At 35.5% G+C, this 12442-nt stretch overlaps 1 protein-coding gene across 4 annotated transcripts in view; it reads right to left on the reverse strand.

Moving 5' to 3' along the window:
• RBBP8 (RB binding protein 8, endonuclease) overlaps nucleotides 1–12442 on the reverse strand; it is a 97980-nt gene that overhangs the window by 56857 nt on the left and 28681 nt on the right. For all 4 annotated transcript variants that reach the window (XM_024757912.1, XM_024757913.1, XM_024757911.1 and 1 more), the window contains 2 exons: nucleotides 11861–11903; nucleotides 7347–7442 (listed from right to left, as the gene is read on the reverse strand). In XM_024757912.1, the coding sequence (XP_024613680.1) occupies nucleotides 7347–7442; nucleotides 11861–11903 (139 nt within the window). The remainder of the gene's footprint in view (nucleotides 1–7346; nucleotides 7443–11860; nucleotides 11904–12442) is intronic.

Genomic DNA, 12442 nt, shown 5'->3' on the forward strand with positions numbered 1-12442 from the left:
AGAATCTATTTGACCTGGACATTAGAAACACTCTCCTTGAGTGGCACAGGGGTCATGACAATGGATCTATAGAGAAGGAAATGAATCCTGGCTCAGCAGTGAATAGTCAATAAATAAACATTGTTCATTATTTTCCAACTTCTACAATCAACTTGTAAACAAAATACAAGGGACTGAAATCTGGTAACAGAAAAGAACATAACAACTATCAACTTTGTCAATATTTATTGGTTCCGCTAACACAAGGCAGAAGGTAGCAAGAGAGGAAGAGTGATGCAGGTAAGGGTGAAAGCATCAGTATCCTCCTGTGATACAGAGGTGAGTTCAGGGAGACTGTTCAGACCTCTCTCTCTAAAATATCTTTATGTAAATATGTATATCTGCATAAATGTATATATTAAGGTCCAAAAAGAAAACAGCACTAAAATAACTTCAAAAATAGGTGAGGGAGGGAAAAATTATTCCTCTTCATAGCAAGAAGTAAACAACTATTGTCTCAAGTTGATAAATCAAGTGTTGAAGTGAAAATACATCATTTAGAACTTTGGAGAACTAAAACCTGGGACAGGCATGGGTGGGAAAGAGTGGAACAGGAAACTATTGGTTGATGATAACTATACAACTTTATAATGTACATGTATTACTTGAATAAAAATTATAAAAGGAAAAGCGTAAAATCAGCTAAATAGTACGTTATACTCCTTTTTCGTCATAGCATTTTTTTTTTTTTTTTTGCGGTACATGGGCCTCTCACTGTTGTGGCCTCTCCCATTGCGGAGCACAGGCTCCGGACGTGCAGGCCCAGCGGCCATGGCTCACGGGCCCAGCCGCTCTGCGGCATGTGGGATCTTCCTGGACCGGGGCACAAACCCGTGTCCCCTGCATTGGCAGGCGGACTCTCAACCACTGCGCCACCAGGGAAGCCCCGTCATAGCATTTTAATTTAATAGAAATATATTCTAGTAAACTTTACATAATTTTTTTTTTTTAAATTTTGCGGTACGCGGGCCTCTCACTGTTGTGGCCTCTCCCGCTGCGGAGCACAGGCTCCGGACGCGCAGGCCCAGCGGCCATGGCTCACGGGCCCAGCCGCTCTGCGGCATGTGGGATCTTCCTGGACCGGGGCACAAACCCGTGTCCCCTGCATTGGCAGGCGGACTCTCAACCACTGCGCCACCAGGGAAGCCCTACATAAAATTTTTTTGAGAACTGAGGTACTAAGGACATACACCTTCTTATCTTTCTGCTGTAACACTTAATGTTTTCAGACTTTCAAGCATTTCCAAAGCTAATAGTAAAGTCTATTTATGCCTTTAAAATTCCAAAGGAAATAAGAATAAAGTTCTCTCTAAACTATTCCAAAACCAAGACATTGTTAAACTGTTATAAAAAGAAACTCAATTTTAACTATTGGTTTAAAATACTTCACATTTCACTTTTATATTTCTCTTTTAAGATCTATTCAAATTAATAGCTTGAGATTCATGCAATAAACATTCAAATAGTTGACCTGATTGTGGTAAATAACTTATACACAGAACTACTAAGCTAGAGAGGCCAAAAAGAGCACTGACACTGAAAGGTCACTGAAAAACACTGAAGGAGTTAAATAGCATTAATCAATCCTAATTAAGTATTCAAATGTCACCCTACCACTTTGTCATTGAAAACTGAACACCTTATTGTTTCCAAGAAATCAACTCTGATATATTAAAATGTCGCAAGATATCATGTTAGACAACCTCTTGAAACCCTTAGTTTCCAAGTTTAAAAATGCCACTGGTATAAACAGTTATAAAATGAAACAGTATTCCCTAACTTGTTTATTACATCTAGTTTTCTCCAGTTAACTGCCACTCTTGATAATACCTGTGAAAAAGACTCAACTCTTGATTGTTCACTGATCCTAGCTTAAATTTAAATGAATGTGAGAAAAACAGGCTAGCTCCTATTCCATCAGCAGGATTCTACTGTTTTCCTCTTGCCTATCTTCAACTGCTGCTGTCAGAGAAAGAAAAAACAACCTCAATTTCACAGGAGAATGCAATTTCAGTAGCTATAAACAGGTAAACGGGAAAGAAGAGTAATTCTACTTGTAAGGGCTGAAAGTATCATCCATTCTGAGTTATATTCCAGCCTGTTCACAGATATGAAGAAAGAAAAGATTTCAGTTTTCAGTTAAAACTTACCAGATAAACAAGTATGCTCAACTGTTTGCTATACCCTAAAAAGATTTCCTCACACTTACTCATTTTCATTCAAAAGGATTTTACTAAACACCTACAGTGAGTACTGTAAGTGCTAAAATACAACAGTGGCCAAGATAATGTCACTTCTTTAAAAGTTTACAGTATACTAAAAAAAGAAAGACAATAAAAAGTAATTACAATAAAGTATGATTCACAACATTAAAGTGGAAATACACGGTACTATGAAACCACAGAGCACAACTAAGTCGAGTCTAGGAAGTCTGGGAAGGTCTCCTGAAGAATACATTTAAATTCAAATCCATAAGTAAGAAGAGTTAGCAAGACAAAAGAAGACATTTGGTCAGTATTTCAAAAATAAAGAACCACAAATCCTCTGATTATGAGTACCAATTTTCCCTTTTAACAACAGTTGAAATATGAGTTTCCTAATATTGACAAAAATGCTTTTAAAAATATTAAAATCTATCAGACAACTATGGTTTAACTGCTTTGTTCAGATTTTTCTTTTTTAAATGCCTTCTATCCAGTACAGTGACTGTTCCTTAGATTAAGGAAATACTTTAGTTTCTTGAGGGAACCTGCAAATGGTTCCTGTAAATAGTAATGTAATAACAGTACTAGTAAAACACAAACAAGCCACATTAAATTAGAACTTTTTATTATCTAATTTATCTTTACTGAATAATTCCTTTCATCTAAACATCTCCTAATGTTTTCATAATGTGAGCATAAGAAATAAGAATCACTTCAACTTATGAAGGGTAAACAGCAAGTTGCAGAATTACCATTTAGAAATTTAAACAAAATGTATGTTGCTTTTAAAATGTCTCAGCAAAACATTAATTTTTATAGATATTTAAAGCTTGCTCTAGGATTATCATTCTTACATATGACAAAATTAAAGTAAAATTTTAAGTAAGGCAGAACTTTACTAAATGTTACCTACTTTGACATTTAAAGGCAGGATTTAGTTAGTAGCAATTTAAAAGAAAAATAACCAAAAACACGCAAAACAACCTTCCAAGAAAACAAGACTAGATAATAGGCAATGTTGAAGACTTAATATTACAGAGTACTTGTTTTGGTAACTTTATATCAAGCATAAATACTTTGAGATAATCAGTTAAGTTGTAATTCATTTAAACGTTTATAAAGTTAAGACAACACGCAGACAAGGCATCGTCAAACAGTAGAAATTGGGAAGTTTGAGGGGCAAATTTAACCTAATTATCCATTAATTATGTGATCCTGGGGAAGTTTCTTAACTCTTTGTCAGCATAGTTTCCTCATTTGTAAAACAGATTTATCATCTACCGCACAGTGTTAAGGTGAAGATTAAGTGCTGGAAGGATGGGTATAACGTGAGCCCTCACAACTAGCAGATCCTACGTTAAAAAAATGATTAGATCTACATTGTTCTTGGTTTCATTAAATGAACTTCATAAAATGAGGGACAAATCTTAAAGTAATCCCAGAAGGAAATTTCAGATTTAAAGAAAGGAAAGAAAAAGCATGTAAATAAAGAAATGAGCTACACTCCTTGTCCCACCCCCAGATTAATACCATGTAATGAATTATAGGCCCACCTACCTAAAAATGTAAAGGTGAACAGAATGAAAGGCAAGAGAACATTTAGGGTAAGAAACAGCACAGAAGTGTGACATCCACCTGAAATTAGTGAAAATAGATGATAAAAAGAAAATCTACTTTTTAAAAACTGCAGAATAAAAATGATAATTTTAACAATTAAATATATTAACCGAATAAAGGATGGTAATTTAGAAAATACTTCAATGGGAAGGGTAGGGGCACACATCCACTAACATTTCTTCTCAGAATGAGCCTGGAGAAGAAAAATTCACTTAAGAAGAGAAGCACAAGATGCAAAGAATAAAAGAACAGCCAAAACTTTAAATCATAAAATGAAGAAATGTTCTGAAGATATTAGAAAGGAGTGTCTTCAAGCGCTAAGATGAAGAACACTATATCTTGGGGATGAAATGGAGAGCGAACTGTATTAAGCCAATTCGTGTAAAACATAATGAAAACCTTGTGATTTTTTTTCAGTGTACTGAGTCCTAAATAACTTGCTAATTATCAACTAAACCGAAAGGATGCTGGAAATAAACACAATCAGTCTTTGAGTGTGGCAACCATGAAAACGTATCTCCTATTGTGGGAAGTAAAATCACCGGCTCCAGCTGTTGTGCTCTGAAATCCTTCACCCGCCAGACAGGTGAACATACCAGGCATCCCACAGTGAGAAGCCAGCCAATGAATGAGTAGAGCAGGGATACCATGGCTCCAGAACTCCCCATTGGCCTTGCCAAAGCTTTCTTAAAACTGCAGTGCAGTCTAAGACCTTCCTTTTTCTCTCTTTTACAAAAGGGTTAGATGCATGGACATCTCACAGCTCTCCCAGTCACCTCCAGCTCCTTCTTCATTTACCTTACAGGTGTGTTTCCCCCCAAAATCTCTTGAATATCTAATGTCATCTTGATGTTTGCTTTCTTAGAGAACTCAGACTTAAAATTTTCTATCCTTGGAAATCACTGAACAGAAAGAAAGTTCCTAATCTCTTGCCATTACTACCATTATTATATGGAAGGAAGAACCTCATCGCTTGTAGAAAGTAGTGGAGCAGTAGAGATGAGAGAAAAAGTATGGTGAAGTAAGAGAAGGAAGTGCTTCAATCACTGGAGAGTTAAAGGCTGAGAAAGATATGCTCTCCACCCTTCCTGCTCAATCCTGTACTACATATCCAGAGAAAATAGAAGGAAAGGCTGCACCACACTGCAGGAAGAGTAATTGATGATTTCCTCTTTGATCCTGGACTAGGGAAGAGTGAGACGGACAGATGGCTTTCTAGTTTCCAGATATCTCAGCTTGAGAGAGGGACTAGTCTGGCTGTGTGTAGAGTACAGACTAGAGCACTAGAGGTTGGAATCATATTCACCAAACAGGAGGGATATTGTAAGTCTTTTTAAGCTTCCATTATGTATTTTTACTTGCATTATCTCATTTAACGTTCAAAACAGCCCTGTGAAGAAGGTATTGTTAGTGTCACGCCATATGTTCTTGGCTTTTCTCCTACTCTGCTAATTCCTTTCTCAATCTTTTTTGCTGGCTGGTCCTTATTCTTCATTAAACCTTAATTAGTATGCCCAAGGATTCAGCCCTGAGCCCTCTTCTATTCTTTTCCTATACTTTTAAAGATGTCCTTAGGAGATCTTATCAAGTCCCAAGATTTTAAATGCTGTTTATATACAGTTGATCATTTTCAAATTTGTTTCTCTAGCTCTAACCTCTCCCGTTAGTTCCAGACTCACATATGCAACTACCTACTCGACATCTACATTTGGATATAACAGATGCTGTCAGTACCTGCTCGTATCCCTTTGGCATTCCCCTGCTTAAACCCTCCAATGGCTTCCCAATGCAATTAAAATCCAAATTTTCTGATGTCCCTACAGAATTTAGTTACTTCCCACTTTTCCAATATTATCTATCATTCATCCTCTTACTCATTTAGAATCACAGTGGATGTCCTACTCCTCAAATATTTCAAAATCTATTTCCACCATAGGCTTTTGCACTTGTCCTCTTCTTATCTTCAGTTCTTCAAGTGACAGCTCTTTTCTGTATCACTCAGGTCTCAGTCCTAATGGCACCTCCTCAGAAAGGTCATCCCTGACATCCATCAGTAGCCCTTCATTTCCCAATGCTTGTAGTCACTCAATTACATAATTCATTTTTATTTCTTCTTCAGCTCTTGTAATCTGAAATCGTCTTATTTGCAGGCCCACTCCCAATCTTTGAAAATTAAGTATCAGCTCCATGACATACTAAGGATAGTATTCCTAGCCCCTAGAACAACACCTGGAACATATTAAGTACTCAACTATTAATTGTTGAATTCAATTAAGGAGATAGTGTGAAGTTGGAATTCAGTTTCATATCTATGATTCCAAAGCATATGGAGCCTTTTCCCACAACAGGCTGCCTATTCCAGTAAATGTGCATCCACTGAGATAGCAGTCATGGAAGAAAGAGTACTCAACTTTAGTTTGCATCATGTAGAATATTAGATTATTCCACCACTAAGACACAGTGGTGAATTCAAACCACCAGCCTTCCTGTAACATATACAAAAATGAAAATAATGGAAAAATATTAACTATAAATTAAAAAAGCAAGAAACATAGTTTGCTATAAAGAGTTCAAGTTCCTAAATAGCACTTACAGTTCAGACAAGGGAAAACAGCAAAATCTGAAAGCCTTTTCTAATGTAGAGTGTTAACCTCAAAGGAGTGGGAAAGAAAAAAGTCTGCACATGAGGTGAAGTAATAGGCATTATCTTGGGAATACTCAGTAAAAAGAATCCCTAGAATGCCTGAAAGTGGAGAAATATGCAAGGAAGAAAAGAGAATGGCAGGAGTAAGAAAATAAGACAGGAATAGGGCTTCCCTAGTGGTGTAGTGGTTAAGAATCCGCCTGCCAATGCAGGGGATGCGGGTTCGAGCCCTGGTCCGGGAAGATCCCACATGCCGCAGAGCAGCTAAGCCTACGCCCTAGGGCCCGTGAGCCACGAATACTGAGTCCGCGTGCTGCAACTACTGAAGCCCGCGTGCCTAGAGCCCGTGCTCTGCCACAAGAGAAGCCACTGCAACGAGAAGCCTGTGCACCGCAACTAACAGTAGCCCCTGCTCGCCGCAACTAGAGAAAGCCTGCGCGCAGCAACAAAGACCCAACACAGCCCAAAATAAACAAATAAAATAAATAAACTAAAAAAAAAGACAGGAACAGAATTGTGAAGCAGTTTCCACCTATTTAGAAGTAAAAATGGAATGAAAGCATCAAATGCATTAGAACACTGCTACTCTTGAGCTTGTCCTACAACAAATACCAGATAAAGAAACATCATTTAAAGGGTAAATTGATGTGATTGCTGTAATTAATGAAAAAACAAACCTGTAAGTTTGTTTTAATTTCATAAAGTATTTATCCAAAGTTGACATAGAGTTGGAAAAAAGATCACTTTAAGTCTCAGAACTGATTACAAATGAAAACCAATGTATACTCTCTATTAAGAGGGAAATCACCTCTTACACAAGAAGACCCAAGAACCAGACTCACCGATCTTCTAAAACTTTAATGGTTTCATGAAGAACTTTCTGTTGCTCTCTCAGCTGTTGATTTTTGGTGAAGAATTCTTCTAGTCTCTGTGCATCTCTAAAAGTCAAGAAATAAGTCATTTTTTTTTTAATGGAAAAATACTCTAACAAGACTATTCTGTCATTAAGAACTCCAAAGCATGATCTCACCACTTACATATTATGAATTCGTTGTATCAAAACAAACAACTTAGAAGGTGAGGTTTGAATATCTTGTTAATCAGAGTTCAAATTATACTAGAATTTGCTCTGCAGTATTTTTATGTTCTACAGAAGTATCTTCGTAAGCACCAGGTATTCATTATACAATGCTGGAACACAGATGAAGGAGTAAATTCTGATGCCACCACTGACTCAACATTGTCAAAATTGCTATTAAAATGTACACTTACTGTTTTTTTAATTATTTTATCTACATTCAATAATGTAAATAGGTAACTCCACTCATATCATTCCTATTCCAATTATGAGGGATTTGTACTTTCTATTTTACTAATTTTTGTGTTGCTTAAACTTTTACCTGGTATTACTTTTAAGCCAGGGTTTACTGTGAAGTAGAAGTACACAAACCCTACATCCTGAAGCCTAGGTTTGAATCTCAGCTGTCACGTACCAGCTGTGTGAGCTGGTGCAAGTAACCTAAACTCTCTGTGCCCCCAAAAATGTGGATACATTAGTAGTATCTACTTCATGAGACATTTGCAAGGACTAAGTACTAATGACTATACAGCATACAGAACAGTGCTGGCACACAGTAAGTTCTATTTAAGTATTTACCATTTTGATTTTAGTCAGGAAAAAAGAAAGACACCTAAAATTTTCTTCTAGTAAACTACCTGGTTACTTTCCAAGGTTGTGCCATATTTTACCTCTCCATCATTATACTTCAAACAATCACATATATAAAGTATGCATATATTTTAATTCTATGAAAACCCATTACAAATTGAATCAGGATTCTCTGTGTCATCTGGAATCTGAAAATATAGGATAATACCATGGTTCAAATATCTTCTCCCAGCCCTCTCAAGGGTCTGAAATATCAAATCAAATAAAGGAGACAAACCAGTCTGCCAGAAAAAGGAGATGTCCAAATGACTGTGTCAAAATTGCTAAAACGTAGAATGTAATATCACTGGCAACAAAACAGACGAGCAAAACAACTAAGTCAAAATGTCAGATACCAATACGAGGGTACTTCTTATATACTGATTGAATATTTGATATTGAATGAAAAGCCAATACATCTAAGAATGGCCTCCTGCTATACAACAAATATTGTTCTGGTAGCATATGTATATATATATATGAAATTTTGGAAGTAATAGATAGCTGAAGCTAATAATAAAAAAATTTTCTAATACTTCTAGAAAATGTATTTAATTCAGAAGCAGCACTAGGTTTTCACTGATCCTATTTTGGGAGTATTCAAGTCAACATTTCTATTGATACACGTGTAATTTTGTAAATGAATCCGTGTAAGAGAGGAGCATTAGTCACGTGCAGAGACAACGATCATCAAAACACAAGTCTGAAGCAATTAAGTGACAGACAAATATAGTGCAGTTGCTGATTTCTTTTCTAATTGCTTCTTCCAGGTGGGAATCCCTAGGACTAAGATACCTCACAAATAAAGCTGTTCTAACAATATGGAGACCAGACATCCTATTACTGTACCCTGACTGTCTATCATAAAATATACTTGGAAAGGAGAGTTATGGTCATACAGGCAAATCTGAGTTCTTGGTCCCACAATGCAATGACCTATCCTTCTACAAAATAAAGCATCCCTTTAATTCTCTGATTACTCAGGGGATTTAGTTACTTACCCATGCTTCCAAAATGTGTAACCCCAAGCTACCTAAGGTAGGCAGGTACAGAGTAATTACAATATATATTAAAAGGTTGCTAAGAGGATCAAATGACTGAGAACTATACAGTGAAGTAAACCATTATTATCACCTACTGAACAACCAGCTGTGTTTCCACTCCTTAAGATTCAGAAATGTTTTAGGTGATTTTTGATAAAGTAACATTCAACAGTCATTTACAAATTAAAGGTTTTTCATGTGGTTGTTTGGTTAGAGGTATGGAGAAATACATTTTGTATAAAAAGTCTCAGTTTAAAAAAAGTACATTTGTTATAAGCAAATCTAGATCTTTTAAAAAATTTTTTATTTATTTTTATTGTTTTTGGCTGCATCAGGTCTTAGTTGTGGCACGTGGGCTCTCTTGTTGTGGTGTGTGGGCTTAGTAGCTGTGGTGCGCGAGCTTAGTTGCCCCGCGGCATGTGGGATCTTAGTTCCCTGACCAGGGATCGAACCTGCGTCCCCCACATTGGAAGGCAGATTCTTAACCACTGGATCACCAGGAAGGCCCTAGATCATTTCTAACTATGCCTAATCATTCAATCTGCAGGAAAATGATTCTGATTCTAGCTAAGAGGAAATACTATTCTACAGCTATAAATCTATCATTTAAAATAGTAACATTTTAGAAAATAAAATTACTAGGTCTACAAGAAGGATCCATTTTTAATAAAACTAAATTCCTTCAAAAACATTTAGTGAATGCAGTTTAAAATATAAAATCAAATAGCAAACACAATGTTTCTAAAAACTGACCAACACTTTGATTCTAAAGGATGTCATTCTAATCAATGGTTGTTAATCTAGGATTTACAAGGTCATTTACTTCCAACACTGAACCAAGGTACAATATAAAGAGCTCACTGTCTAACTACTGATCAACTCCAAAATATTATACTTTGGGTATTATAATGGTAAGAGGGAACAAGAATTCCTATACAGTATTATTATATATAAAAGAGGAGACTTGTAGAATAACTCCAACAAACAGTAATTAGCTATTTAGTGTAGTATGTGTTAAATCAGCATACCAAGTCACTGATAGTACATACTCATCTTCTGATTAACAATGCTTGTAGCCACCATCACTAGCTGGGCTATAAGCAAAGGTGAAGATGAAAACAATAGAATAAGTGTATTTCATAATTTTTAATCTCAAACCACTCAAAAACAATTTCACCACTGAGGAAAAGCCTCCTTATCAACAATATATTTACTTGTTCACTTAATCCTAGAATACATATAAAGTAGTGTCAGAATTAGTATAAGCCAATCATGTGAATTCAATTCTCTTTGCCAGTTATTATTTAGGAATGAACATTGTCAATGAGTTAGAGGAAGTCTGCTGGGGGCTGCTTCTGACAAACCTTTATAATTAGTAAAAATAAAAGGACACAAAGATGCTGTGCAAGTGATAACTAGAATGATGATGGCCAGCTTGACATACTGAAGTGAATCAAGACTAACAGGGCAAGTCTGAACTCTAAAGATGGCAGAGAAGAAAGATAGAAGTAAGTGATAACCAGTCCTAGAATCTCCGTACTTTGGGCCTTCTATGTGAAAGGATACATCTTCTTTACCATAAAAGTCCCTTCTGGTGTTTTCTTGGTCTCACAGTAAGAAAATGATAAACTAATAAGATATACATCCTAAATTTAAATGTTTAAAATGACACCTTTAAGGTAGGAACAGGTACATTTTCAACATGCAAAGCATTTAAAAGTGTCAGTAATTAAGAATCATAAAATTATTCTTCAAAAAAACTGTTTTAAAAATTTATGATTTCTCATTTCTGTATCTAGGTCATCTTCCAAACATGACTTTACAGGCGTAATGGAAAACTTCACAATTTCTATTTTCAGATTATAATAGCAAAAATAGTGAGGTGTGTTTTGATGAGTGGTTGGTAACTCCAGCTTCTGGTTAGTCTTGGAAGCTTTAGAATATGAAGGAACTGAGACCTATTGGTATATACTGTAAATCAAATGCAATTATTATTAGTCACAATGATATTAATTTTTGTTATGAGTAATAACATTCTATTATGCCATCTGTTTCAGATTCCTGAATGCGGAAGGTCTAAAGAACCACGAGTAAAATTTGTTCCTGACTTAGAAAATCAGATCTGATTCTGGGCTTAATAACCAAAACAATTCAGGGGAACTGCTGGTAATTTCAAATTAGTTAAAAGGGGTCTCAGAATACCCATTTAGTTCCCATTTCTTATATGAGTTAGAAATCCCAGACTTATTCTGCTCCCCATCTTGTAGTATCTTAAATTCCAGGTATCAATCATAGCTGAGAAAAAAATGCCATTAACAGATCAAAATGATTTATAGATCAGTTTCCATCTTAATAAATATTTTAAGGAAAAAGATTATACACATATTAAAATTATGTTAAAATATAAATATATGCAAATATTAACTAAGATTATACTCAAAATTATTCTTTTTCCTTTAGAATTTTGAATAACTCGCTGTCAACTACACAAGGTCCACACTAAGTAAAGCTAACTTCCTTATAAATAAAACACTGAATTCAAATAGGACATCAATATCAATTACTTTATAAACAGGACATCAGTGTTATATATGCTGATACTTACAAAATTCGTTCCTTTTTCAGTTTGGTTACTTTTACTTGTAAACCTGAAAAAGAAAAAAATTCTCAGTATTTTATTTATACATTTTATCGTTTCAAAAGCAGTTAATCTAAGTTTCTTTATGAATCTAATGCTACACTATTAAGTTACTTGAGCCTGGCCTCTAAACAATGAGCCAGGTCCCATTAGTTTGAAAAGTGTATTTCCCTCACTTGCACCCTTAGGTCACAAAAGAGTATTTGCAACATTATTGCTCTTAGTCTATTGTATGACAGCCAAATAGAATGAAATTTTCTCCACCTAAAGTGAGTTACTTCCCAATAGCATGGGCAAGCATATAATTAGAAGTTCACTATAAATGAAGGTTTATGTTCGGGCATAGCCTATGTATTTTGATAACAGCAATAGTGCTTATGTAGGCTCAAATCTTCTGGGATTAAAGCAGATTGTGTCAGGAAGTCCGGGACTAGGAACACAATTGCTTACAAAAAAGTACTTAACATAAGGCAGTACTGTTTTTAGCTCAAGATATGTATTACATGTGTTACATGTATTTTTAATTTTAATTGAGTCCAATACAAAATA

Source organism: Neophocaena asiaeorientalis, unplaced genomic scaffold (assembly GCF_003031525.2).
Source record: "Neophocaena asiaeorientalis asiaeorientalis breed wild unplaced genomic scaffold, Neophocaena_asiaeorientalis_V1.1 scaffold142, whole genome shotgun sequence".
Classification (NCBI taxonomy): domain Eukaryota; kingdom Metazoa; phylum Chordata; class Mammalia; order Artiodactyla; family Phocoenidae; genus Neophocaena; species Neophocaena asiaeorientalis.